The sequence below is a fragment of the Crocodylus siamensis genome, chromosome 5, assembly GCF_052110815.1.
Source record: "Crocodylus siamensis isolate JL-2025a chromosome 5, ASM5211081v1, whole genome shotgun sequence".
Taxonomy (NCBI): domain Eukaryota; kingdom Metazoa; phylum Chordata; order Crocodylia; family Crocodylidae; genus Crocodylus; species Crocodylus siamensis.
In genome coordinates, this window is record NC_143399.1 from 83,454,008 (window position 1) to 83,466,475 (window position 12,468).

The window sequence follows — 12,468 nt, forward strand, 5'->3', positions numbered from 1 at the left end:
ACCACATCATGTTCAGTGTGAGACTGCTACAATCCCTGAGAACTGAACAGAGATATACTTACATTGACTTCACTCCGGATCAAGCATCAGGTTTCCCTTATGAAAATAAGGGTAAAAACTAGTGTTTCATTATTAGACCATCCACCTCTTTTAAGATGACGAACTCACTGCCTGGCTGATGGCTTCATCAATACATAGAGAAAATGAAATTAAAATGCACCGACAAACCCTATGCACTCACCCACCCCAAAACAACCAAATGCACACCCACCCCAAGACTCCCAGTGATTAGAATAATCAACAAAATCAGTAGTCAATTCAGACAGTGCTTTGTAAAGCTTTATTGCAAGATGTGTTTACATAATGCTGTAGAGGTGAGCTTTGTAACTACTCATATCAAGAAATTTTGGACACAGGTCTGTGGTTGGTTTTCCATGTTGACCCTGCATGGCACACACACACACACACAAAAGAAAGACTGTATTTTTCTAGACAGTGAGATGGGGAAGAAATTGGAGGGCCAGAAGGAGGGTTTGTTAATGAGGGTTATACTTAATGTAGTGACAAAGCCTCCTAAGGATGGGCACAAATTGTAAGTGTGCTTGTGTGTAGTAATTTTTTAAACAGGAATTCAAGTTCTTTATGTAGTAAAACTGAGAAATAAAGAGCAGGTTTGTAGACAATTAAATTTATCATAAACAAAACATCTTTATCTAAAATGAGAAAAAATGACAACAACAAAAAAACCCCCAAACAGAGGAGGACCTGTAGATAATATTTTTGACCATGCGTGGCTTTTTTTAAATTACAATTCACAGAATAACACTGCTGAAAAGCCTATTTTACACTATGCTACACACAACACAAAAAAAATGAGTAGTAACATTTACACAATTTTACAGTATTTGTCCTTCACCTAAGACACATGTCCTTTTCTACTTTACATTTTTTTTACAATTCCCAGCTCACAAAAAATAAGAAGACATATGAGCAAAGACAGTCTTTAAAAGGGAGAAATGCAGCATATGCTACAAATAGACTTTTCTTTCAAAGGAGCTTCCGGGTTAGATAAAGGTTAGACACAGTATACCTCTATTTGCCACTCATTGTGAAACTATAGAGTAAGAAGTGTACAGAAATATTTTAAAACAAATTATTTTTTTAAAAAACATAAAACTATAAGACCCTGCCAAAGCTCCTTTGAAGGGCTTGCTCTTTGAACTCTCAAGCTGCTTGTCAGAAACCTCTTTCCATTGCATCTAAAATACCAGTTCAATCACAGGTTGCACCAAGCACGAAAAGAAAACAGGCTTTTATATGGATTTATTTGTTTTCAAATTAGTTTTAATGTTTCCTAACAAAATCTCTTTGTTAGGAAACTACTGCAGGTTTTCTTCCTTACCCCTGCCCCACCCTCTGTGTCCCTGGCAGTTTTCCTTCTAGAGAAACTTCAATATTCATAGCCCTTGCAGTTTAGAGAATACTTCTTGACTCCAGATCCTGGAAGTCAGAATAATCTGAATGTTAAGCAAGGTTAGGATCAATCCTTGTCTATCCACCTACCATTCACCTTAAAGATATCAGTGGGAGCTGGGGGTATGTGTAAGAGATCAGGAACTGCCCTTTGGAGTGCTGCTTCTTATCATGCTTTCTTAGTCCCGTTACCAAAGAGTCTACAATTTAAAACCAGAACAAAAAGAAAGGGTTCTAAATGATGGACTAATAGATTGGTAAATCTTGGACTTCTAAACCAAAAGCCACTTTGAAGTTAAAGGAATGTCTACATGTATAGGGATGGGGGACGTAAAATTGGTAAACTGCTATCTTCTCTCACCCCGATTGCCCAGCCTAAGCTAATTTTAATTGTGCCTGACACTTTGCCAAGTGACTCATCTTCCTGGCCCTGATTTCCAAATTCACATTAATAGGATGTTCTAAAGGATTTGGATATGCAGGTTCGTTGAGACAGACTGGATTTAATGACACGGAAAAGATATCAGTGTGGTATAGCTGCCACAAGCAGCACTTTCTGACTCTCTGTGTTGTTGCTTTCCTCCCTCTGTATTTATAAATTCTTGGGGTAAATTTACAGTATGGCATCCTGTGAGCTTAAGGCTCAACCCTGTCAAGTGTCAGATGCTTTAAATAGGAGGAGAAGGGCACCTTGCAGAAAGTCCTCCCTGTCAGGCCAGGACTCAGACTCTGAGCTCCTGCTAGCCATAATATGGACTCTGATGTATACTTAGCCACAGTGCCATACTCGACACCTCCTGCTTATCACTATTTACCACAGGTTTTTTTTTCCAAAAATATAAAATAAAGTTGAACCATGCAGCTTTTTAAAAAAGGGGGAAAAAAATCACTAGCTTCCAGCTTTTGCCAATGCACTGTCCAGTAGAAAGTGCAAAGATTTAAAATAAGGAGTTCAAATGAAAAAAAGTGCTTTTAATTCTTTTTTCAATACCTGTCAGAATAAAATAGGCACCTTTGCGGAAGGCTGGGCTACAAATTGTTGATTTTACTAGGGCAGAGTTTATAAAAAAAACCCTGCAGGGAGAAATCTTTGGGGAAATGCACTGAGTGCCAAAACACTTGGAATTTGTAATTCTGGTGAACAGAGTTCCAAAGAGATGATGAATGAAAAACATTTTTTTTTTCATCCAGGGATCTTTTGTGAGCTGTTTGTATGTATTCCACAGTTAAGGATCAGAGAATAGAAAAGGAGATTGGGATAATCCTCCTTTTGGCAGTAATTTGAAATGCTGAAGTTCACAGCAGCATTAAAAATGAGGATGGCATTATGCTGGTATGCAAGTGTCCCAATTACAGACAGCAGTGGTTCCTGAAATGACCACCATCAGTGATCCTGGGAGCTTACTGGAGATTTTAAACTCTTGGGGTAAGATCCTTAGCTGACAGAAACTGGCTTATGCCTTACTATGAAAAGCTCAGTAGAGAAGGCTGTTATGGCTGGACATATTTGGAAACAGTGCTTATGGGATCCAAAGAGGGGAGAAGGCAATATATTACTAACTCAGTTCCCCCCATGTATCTTTCTACTTATCACTAGAACTTTACACATAAAGCTTAAATATCTGTTGGACACTAATAAAGACCTATTTTGATGAAGGACTGACCCTGAATCCATATGCACTATGACTAGATTATATGCAGACAAATGCAAAATTTAGCCAACTCTTCCCCATCAAACTAGAACCTCCAGATTAGACAAAGGGAAACAAATTTCATTTTCAAAAGGATTAAATACTACTTCAAGAGATACCGGGGGAGATGCTGCCTCTTTAAAACATGACCATACTAAACAATAGTCAATTACTGTTATTAACTTAAATGTTAACATTTTCTATAGTAACTGCATATTTCATGTGTTGTATCAACTTGCCACAATAGATAATCAATACAAAAAGAATTATACTAACCAATAGCATGTTATCAATTGACCAAGTTGAAAACAAGTCAATAAAACTTGTTTGGGAATGGACTTTTATAAAAACTTGAAAGAGAATTTAGAAGATGGTAAGAGTCCACTGTAGAAGAGGCCTGGGCAGAAGCACAGAAAAAATGTGAGAAATATTAGGGTTGAAATAATTTACAAGGCAAAAATTTACAAGTACAAAATATGCCAGACCCTGGGAAATCTGAATAAAATCTGGACTTGTTCTAAAAAACCCACAAGTTTAATTTTAATTCTTTACAAGTAGAGAAATAAACATCTTGAAGTTTTGCTCTACTCCTGTACCATGAACAAATATTTATATTCCATTTTTAAAAATCATTTACCAAATATTTTATTTGCCAGACACAGACCTATGTACTATGTCTACATGAACTGCATCCCTGTGGCCAGTCAGCATGTGGTCCACAATGTCTATTACAATGTTTGTACAGTGCATTTTAGTTTGTGTAATTCAATTAGTTTTTTAATTAATTCAAATAGTTGTTCACTCAAATAATGTGTTTTCCCCTGTTGCATTAAAAAACAGGTCATCAGGCATCAGCTACAACCTACTGCAATAAAGGCTGCATTTGGGCCTCTCCTTTCCCTTTCATACCTTAGAAATCCAACATAATTCTTGTACTCAGAACTCAACAACCTGCACAAATCCCCACGACCTCCGTCCATGCATCCTACACAACCTTGAGCAAGAAATTAAGGAAACATACTGAATAGCCATCCCAGCAGCACCTAGAGATACTCACCCTGATGCTCACAAGTGTTTATATCTCATTTTAATGGACTATGATAATAATAAATGGCATTTCCTTCAGTGTTCTAAACCTTCCTATGCAGAACTTCTCAGCATGCTGCCTGTTTTACTAGGTAACCAAAGAATAGCTTCTGTTTGCTTGTAAAACCCACTTATTAAACTAAAATGAGATGCTAAAACAGAGGAAAAACACATTCATAAAGGACCAGAACTCATAGCAGGGACATTTACCCCTGCACCAGAGAGATGAAGACCCCAAAATAAGAACTGAAATCCAGCATCTGACTGATAGAATCACACAGGTGGGATTTTTCACCATATTCCATTTTAATATTGCCAGTTGATTAGCTCTCTAATCACTCAGATGTCCTGGCCAACACGGTTTTACATGTGATTCAAGTTCCATCTTTGGTATCTGTGCACTAAGCAATTTTCAGGGACCTGGTAGTCAAATTTTTACTTTCTGTTAACCCATCATAGGCCAGTTCGGCCCATGGGACACCAGTCAAACAACCTGGGCTAATTTCTCGTGCTTCACAGGCAGGTTTTGCAGTCCATGCTGATGTTCCTGAGCAACCTATTTTAAAAGCACCTCAAGTATGACTGCAGTGCACACATATTCTCAACCCAGAATAACGGAAAAAGTTAATCTGTTAGTGCCTCTCATTGCCTTTTTCTGTACCATTACATCACAGACATGCTTTGGTTAAAATACTCCTTTTTATGCTGTCACCATTACAATGCAGTTCTCATGAAAATGCTTCAGCAAGACTCAGGGATGAATGCATTCTGTTCAAATTCGCTAAAACAGATGTACTACACAAAGACAAATGAGCTGATTACAGGGTACCCTGTCCAGTTCTGACAATGGACTGTGATAAATTGTGCTGGGCCATACCACAACAGGGCATTATAAAACCTCACACACACACTGGGGATGACTTACGTGAGTTAGTTACAAACTAGTATGACGAGGGCAAACAATGAAGGCAATTTCCTTGTGTGGAAAGAAATGAGCTCACTATGGTATTTTCTTCGTTTAATTTTAATGATAACAACTAAAAGAAAAATATAGGAGGATTTTGGCAAGGCTATTCTGTACTTGGTTCAGTGTGTTTGAAACAAAATCCCCACCAAGCTACATCACAACAGAGAAAAGCAGCATGAAGGGCCAGGCAGGTGAACAAAACTTCTCGATCTAGTCTAACATGTAAAGAGTTGGGAGAGACATCTGAAATTTTAACTAACACAGTCAACCTAGAGCTCAGCAAAAAGAGGTATCCTGTGCTATCTCTGTGTGTGTGCAGTATTGTGTACAGTGTGTGCACATTAATACATATTCAGTCCTGGGTTTTAAACATTCCACTTGCCCTGAAGATGACCTCTTGCCCCACAATGAATTTCATTAGATAACATTGCGTTCCTGTAAAAAGACAACCCTATCCTGTAGAATAGGTGGAATTTTAAGGCCTCAAGGGTGAAACCTACATTCCACTGGCTTCAATAGGGTAGGAACTCACCCTAGGACAATATGTGTATACGAAGATACACACACACAAATCCATTCTGTACATATCCGTAAGTGCACATACATTTTTACATTCTTTGGTGGCAAGATAAAAATGGGGTTGTACGATTGTGTATGTTTGACCAAAAAAACTGTCTAAGGAAGATCATAGTAAGTGTAACAGAAGGTATTTTGCCTCTTTAAGGACTATTCCTTGTATTGACAAAATGCCATATTTTATAATTACTAAAACAGGCCACAAGGAAAGCCAACATAAACATAGCTCACACAATACAAGATCACTCAAAGAGAGCCCCTATTAACCATGTCAATGCATCATGAGAAAACAAACTATAATCTTTCACCCACACATACTCAAACACTCTTTTTTGGAACCATCAAGTTTTAGTGCTGAGTTATAACACACCCTTTAGCCCTTTTTGTGGTTTCTTTCTTACTTTTTTATTGTTTGTGGGGGGTTTTGTTGCTTTTTTCTTCTTTTTTTCATCTTATCAAAATTAAACTAATAGAGGACGGAGGATGTCAGGAGTACAGGATGAGGCTGGCGAGATAATGACACACTGCACGGTTGTCAGCCCACATGTTACCACCGGTGGTTCTGCTTGTAGTCATCTCCAGCATCTTCATACCTGCATCTCAGAGGTGCTGATCAGGCCCAGTGCTTTGGCTTCTTCTGGTGTCAGTCCACTCTTTAGTGTTCTTCTTACTGTACAGTCACAAAATCCAAAGGCAAGGGGGAAAAAAAGACCAGCAACAATTAGGAGTAATATACAGGACTGTTAGCTGAAAGATACATTCTAATGAGAAAGTGGAAATCAAACACAAAGCAGCTATACTAGGGGCCCCAGCTTCAGAACAGCTGACTACTTCAATCTAGTGATTAGTGGGAATTTTGCATACCCAGCATCTTTGAATAATCAGGCCAATAATGTCTCTCTCTGTATCCATAGCTTCAACACTTACAAATTTCCAGGTAATCATCATTGAAGGATAAATCCTACATATTTAAGAAAATTAAATCTCAGTAAGGCCATAATGATTGGTATATACTCTATAAAAAAGAATTATCTTTCCCAATTTAGTTAGGTTTTTAGAGACCTTCTTCAAGACCCTTTATAGCTTCTACAGAACCCTACTGGTTTCGGCCTTGTTAAATTCTATGTGGTTTTTCCACATAATGTTTACAATGCCATTTTTCAAATACTTTAATAAATTTATAAGAAAAGGGAAAAAGAACCTAATTGAACCACAGCATCACACAAAAAACAGAATCCTTGTAAAAATGCTCTAAGGCCAGACCTACTTTTCCCAAGGTTTTGTCATGTGTCCTCTTACTGCCCGATATCCACATCATCTACTATAATTAGGCTCTTGGTTATAAGTCTATTTACACTGTAAGCACTATAGGACTAAGACCTTGGGTATTAGTTTTTTATGAAGTGCCTTGAACACAGTTCCTGCCATAATATCAACAACAATAAAAGTAGTTGTAGTTATACGCACAAAACTTTCACTTTAAACTTATTTTTGCTTCACACATGCAGAGAAGAGTCTTTTAAATTATTTTTTCCATTCAATAGTGCTACTTTCCTAGTATTTTTGTCAGTATGATATGCGGTTGAAGGCACTTGAATTCAGGGCAGAAACTGGGCAGTTCATGGAGTCTCTGCTTATTCCATGAATTTGATGTCCAGTAGTTTGACTTGGCAAAAATGCAGAATGGGCACTTACAAATTTATTGCAAATCTAACATCTAAACAACGACTTTATGTTAAGCAAAATTATTCACAGCTCCACAGCAAAAAAAGGGGGCAGAAGAAGACATGCAGCCTCTAAAGAAACCAATTATGGAAAGTGGTTAAGAACTTCTTGGCTTCAAGCATTGTTATTATGCAGCATAATTAAGAGCTCTGATTTATTGGAGATTTCCTCCAAGTAACTGAAACTGGGTGGTCACAGACTACGGTCTAGCAGGAGTGAAAGTACCGAATGGATTGTTATGGAAAACAATGAAACAAGGGATAAGAAAATAATGTCAAGGAACACAGATTATGTCACACATATGGGGAAAGTGTGATTTACATTTCTCTCCTCAGCAATCTGAAACAGTTAAGTGAATGGAGTGTGTCATATAGACAAATGTCTATATAGACAAGCATCTATCTGATATCATTTGATATCTGAATAAAAACCATTGGGAGGATGTGATGTGTGGCATAATACACACCTCTCCACCAGGTAAATGTTTGAAAGACAATTCTCCACTGTCTAGGGACCTTACAGCCTCCATACCTAGCTTTAGGGTCTTTTTGGATTTTTTCAGTACCACTAGGTACCCACATATTCATGGAGACAAAACTATTCACATCCATCTATTGAACTATAGGAATGTTGCATTCCAGCTCAGCAGAAAGAGACTAGTCATTGTGAATGCCATATTTTTTACTTCTAGGCTTGATTACCCAAGTTGAAAAGCTGTATACAGATACAAAATTCTATCTGCTTGGTAGCTTAAGTTGCTGTCAACAGATCATGTGCTGCTTTGGTCTCTCCAGTGGCAACTCTACTGAATACAGTTTCCAGTTTAAAAAGTCTTTGCCCCTGCACTGAGGGTCCATAATGGACTGGAGTATCTGCCTAAGAGATCATCTTTTCTCTGGGACCACAAACTCCAAAAACAGCTGTATTCTCCTCAAGCAATGAAACTGTTAATTATCACAGAAGGTGCATAATCATAGAAGTCAGAACTTTCACAGGAATTGTGTCTAGACTGTGGAACTCCCACCAGAGGTAAGAACCACAGAGCATATCACTCTCAGGACAGAATGCAAACATTTTTTCAATATAGCGTTTCTTCAAAAGATTCAGGGGTGGGCAAAATATGGCCTGTGGGACAGATCCGGCCGGCCAGGCCATTTTAGCCAGCCCACAAAGCCCCTAAAAAATTTAGAAAATTAATATTTATCTGCCCCTGGATGCCTGTCAAAGATGACAGGAGCCAGGGCAGTAGGATCCAGGGGAAGCCACGGCAGAACCCTGCAACAGCAAGGCTCGCTTGGCCTTGCCCTCTCCAGCCAGAAGCCCCTGCCTAGCAGAGGCTTCTCGCCTGGGACCATGGGGCTGTTTGTGCCTCCCTGCATGGGAGTGAGAAATTCAGGTAAGAAGTGGGGGCAGAGAGGAACAGGGAGGCGGGAAGGGCAGTGGGGGATTGCCCAGTCCTTGGGGCCAGGCCAGTTCCTGCTGAGTCCTGCCATCGTGGCCATGTAGCCAGGGGCCATGTGGTGTAGAGCAGCTGGCAGGCAAGCAGGAAAATGGTGAAAGTGGCAGCAGGGGATGGGGAGAGTGGAAGCGAACAGGCATGCAAGGCCTGCACCAGTGCTATGGGGCCATCACTGACAGGGCTCAGAGCGGGACAGCAGGAGTGTGGGGCACGGGCTGGCAGGAATCTATGGAGCCAGGCTGGGCTGTGCCAGCAGGGAGAGAGGGGGAGCTGGCCTGACTCCATAGAGCCCCTGCCAGTCAGAAACCCGTGTTCCTGCCACCCTACTGTGGACCCTGCTGTCACTGGTCCCAGGGCACTGGTGTGGGCCCTGTACTCCCATCTGGCTGTCGCTGCGCTTCTACATGCCCACTCACTCCCACTCCCCCCTACCCTAGCCCTGCAGTACAGGCGGAGACCAGTGCGTGCAGCCCATACCCCATGTGACCCGCACTTGCCCATCTGGGCTGAGCAATGGTGGCGTGGGACAAACTGCTGCTCATCGTGGGGGAAAAGTGGCCCCTCTCCCTCTCCGTGGCCAGCGCTTTGTGCTGCAACCTCTTGGAACCCACGCACAGCTGTTCTGCGTCTCCACTGTGTCACCATCACCAGCAGTGGGAGGGGGAGAGGCCGCTTTTCCCCCATCCTGAGCAGCAGTTTGTCTCCGCTGCTACTGCTGCATGCAGCTAGGCGGTGCAGAGTAGGTGCAGGGTGCGCTGGAGCTGCGCACTGTTGGTAGTGGTGAGGTGGCACCACAGGGTGCTTGGGCTCTGAGCTGTTGCAGGGTGGGGGTGGGTGCTGACTGACTCAGAAGGGTGCATGCAGGGGGCTCCCATGCACACCTGGAATACCCTCAAACTCTTCCCACAAACCCCACAGCCACACCCTTCCCCACACACAATCACACACCCCACAAATACCATACCCACACACGCATACACATATACACATCCTCACAAAACCCACACCCACCTACCCATACCCCCAGCACCCTGCACACCCCACACACTATACAAGAGTAAGTCTGCATTTTGAGTTATTATGCCAGCACTTCCACATATACAACACAAAAACACACAAATCAGGACAAAATTTTTAAAAAAACTTAAATTAAAAAATATTTTTATGGGTATTTGATTTTTAGTATATAATTTGTTTTTTTCCCCGTTCTAAGATGGCAAACCCTCTTCCCCAAAGGAGTACTTCTAAGGGCAAATGGAAGGGACTTCTGGTGGCAAAGGTCAGAAGTTAGAGGCAGGGCTTCCAGTCCCAAGATGGCAACGAGGGGGGTCCTGCACCTGTCAAGGGGTGGGGCTAGCCATGGGGCCCTCAACAGCTTGCCAAAACTCAGTAAGCAGCCCTCTGCCCAAAATAATTGCTACCCCTGCTATAGATAGATGTGTGACCACAGGCATACACAAGAAATATATCTATTTATATTTACAAACACATGTAAGAGAGACATTTTAAAGTAAGCTATTTTTTACAAAAGAATAATTAGACAGAAGGGAGTTTAGGGTGGAGGAGATGGAATACATGAGGAAGAAAAACCACAACTCTTATTTATCATTGTAAATACTTAGCAGGCACTAATATGTTAATGACAGCTGAATTTATTCATATAAAAATTGCTGAAAGAGAAAATTGGGCTCTACTTTATAGCAATATAAATCTGCATTAACTCCTCAGAAATCCATACATTTACTTTTTCATATATACTTCTGATGAACTGAAAACAGAACCTGGCCTGGCAATCTAATAAAAATGTTCCTTTCTTTTACATTGAACACAAAACAGAAGCTACTCCTACTTCTATTTCATTCAGATGACTTCACTGTGAAAACCAACGTAGAGAGCATGATGGGGATCCAGTCCTGGCTGAGGCGTGAATGTTCTACCAACTACCACCACCATTCACTTAGCTTGAACAGGTGAAGAACTGAGTGAGCAAAAAGTCCTCCCTTGCACATTCTTATAGGACTTCTCTGTATGAATGTACAGAAAGATAACTCAGATTTAACACATCCCAATGGCTGGAACTTTCAGTTTACTTTCAGTTTCACAGCTAACCAGGAGGAAGCAACTCCAGATCAAGCAAGGCTTTGGCAGACCCTGTGCTCCATCAAGAAGATGGTTAATGGTGGAAAAAGAAGAGATGTAAAAATCATGGGTGACTGGTGTTTCCTGAGTCTGGGGGGCCACCTGCAGAAGCTGGTGGTGGCAGCAGGGACAGAGCTGGTGGGCACCCGCAGAAGACATTGGCAGTGGTGGCAGTGGGGACAGCCCTGTCAGGAGGGGCATGTGCCCCCCCACCAGTCACTTATGGTAAAGGTCTTCCTTCCCTTTCCCTTACCTAATGGAAGATAAGCATCTGGGCCAAATTCACAGACATTCTATGCCTATTTCCAAGATAAAAGCTATCCATCCTGACTGAGTACCCTAAGGGAGTACCTCTGCTCATACTTCAGTGTGTAAATCTCTGCACTAGTAGTACAAAGGAAAAACTAGTGTTGAATGAATGTGTGTGAGAGCCTTTTTGCCTTTTAAAACTGTTGTTATAAAAAAAGTTAAAAACAGAAAGTGAAAGTGTAAAATCATGTGCCCACCCCCCCTACAGACATGTCAGTAACAAAACCGCTGCATCACCGAGCTTGAAATCTGCTTTCCCACAACACCCTTCAAGGATTTACAAATTTAGGACTAGCTACCCATTTTCCACCTTGCAGAGTTCCTCTTGATGGCCCAGCACAACATAAACTGGTCCACATTTTGTTGCAAGGAGATGGGGGGAGGGAGGAGGACTGGTTTATGTGCACTGAACATCTGTTCTGTTACAGGTTTAAACCAGTTTCTGATTACTTAAACCAGTTTATGTGTAATGTCTGTCCGTAGCCAAAAGGTTTATCTGATGGGCTAGGCTTAATGAAAGTGTATTTCCTAATCTGGAAATCTAATGAAAAGCACTGCTATTCTCTTTGGTGGGAATGGAATCAGGCCTAAAGAGTGACTCAACAGATAAGCCTTGTAAGCAAGCACTGAAAATGCTACTTCATGCTTTTTATTTTAAATGTTCTTATTTTGACCTACTTTCTTTTCTGGCAAAATCCCGAGTTTTGTGGTGATTGGGCACTTTTTTTCTCATTGCAATTGCTCAGAAGAATCAATAAATTGAAAAATCTTCTTTCCTTTCCCTTCCTACCACCCCCTCCCTAAAACAAAGGGGAAGGGGAAGGAGGTCATAAAGCCAATGGAGAAGTTACCCAGGGTCATACAACTATTACGTGTAGTGCACTTTCAATAGTAACAGAAATAACATTAACACTCTTCTCCCACAACTGCCAGACAATGCTTAATTGAATTAAGCCACCTGGTCTGAATTTCCAGTAGCGGTTGAAACTTTTGCTTTCTTGCATATCACACATTTGTAGTTGGGATTTTTAGCAGATTTCCTA

The 12,468-nt window shown here is 41.0% G+C and overlaps 1 protein-coding gene across 11 annotated transcripts in view; it reads right to left on the reverse strand.

Moving 5' to 3' along the window:
* Window positions 1-317: 317 nt before the first annotated feature.
* FHOD3 (formin homology 2 domain containing 3) overlaps window positions 318-12,468 on the reverse strand; it is a 642,552-nt gene continuing 630,401 nt past the window's right edge. For all 11 annotated transcript variants that reach the window (XM_090049608.1, XM_090049605.1, XM_090049607.1 and 8 more), the window contains one exon: window positions 318-6,463. In XM_090049608.1, coding sequence (XP_089905734.1) covers window positions 6,381-6,463 — 83 coding nt within the window. In that variant the 3' untranslated portion in view covers window positions 318-6,380. The remainder of the gene's footprint in view (window positions 6,464-12,468) is intronic.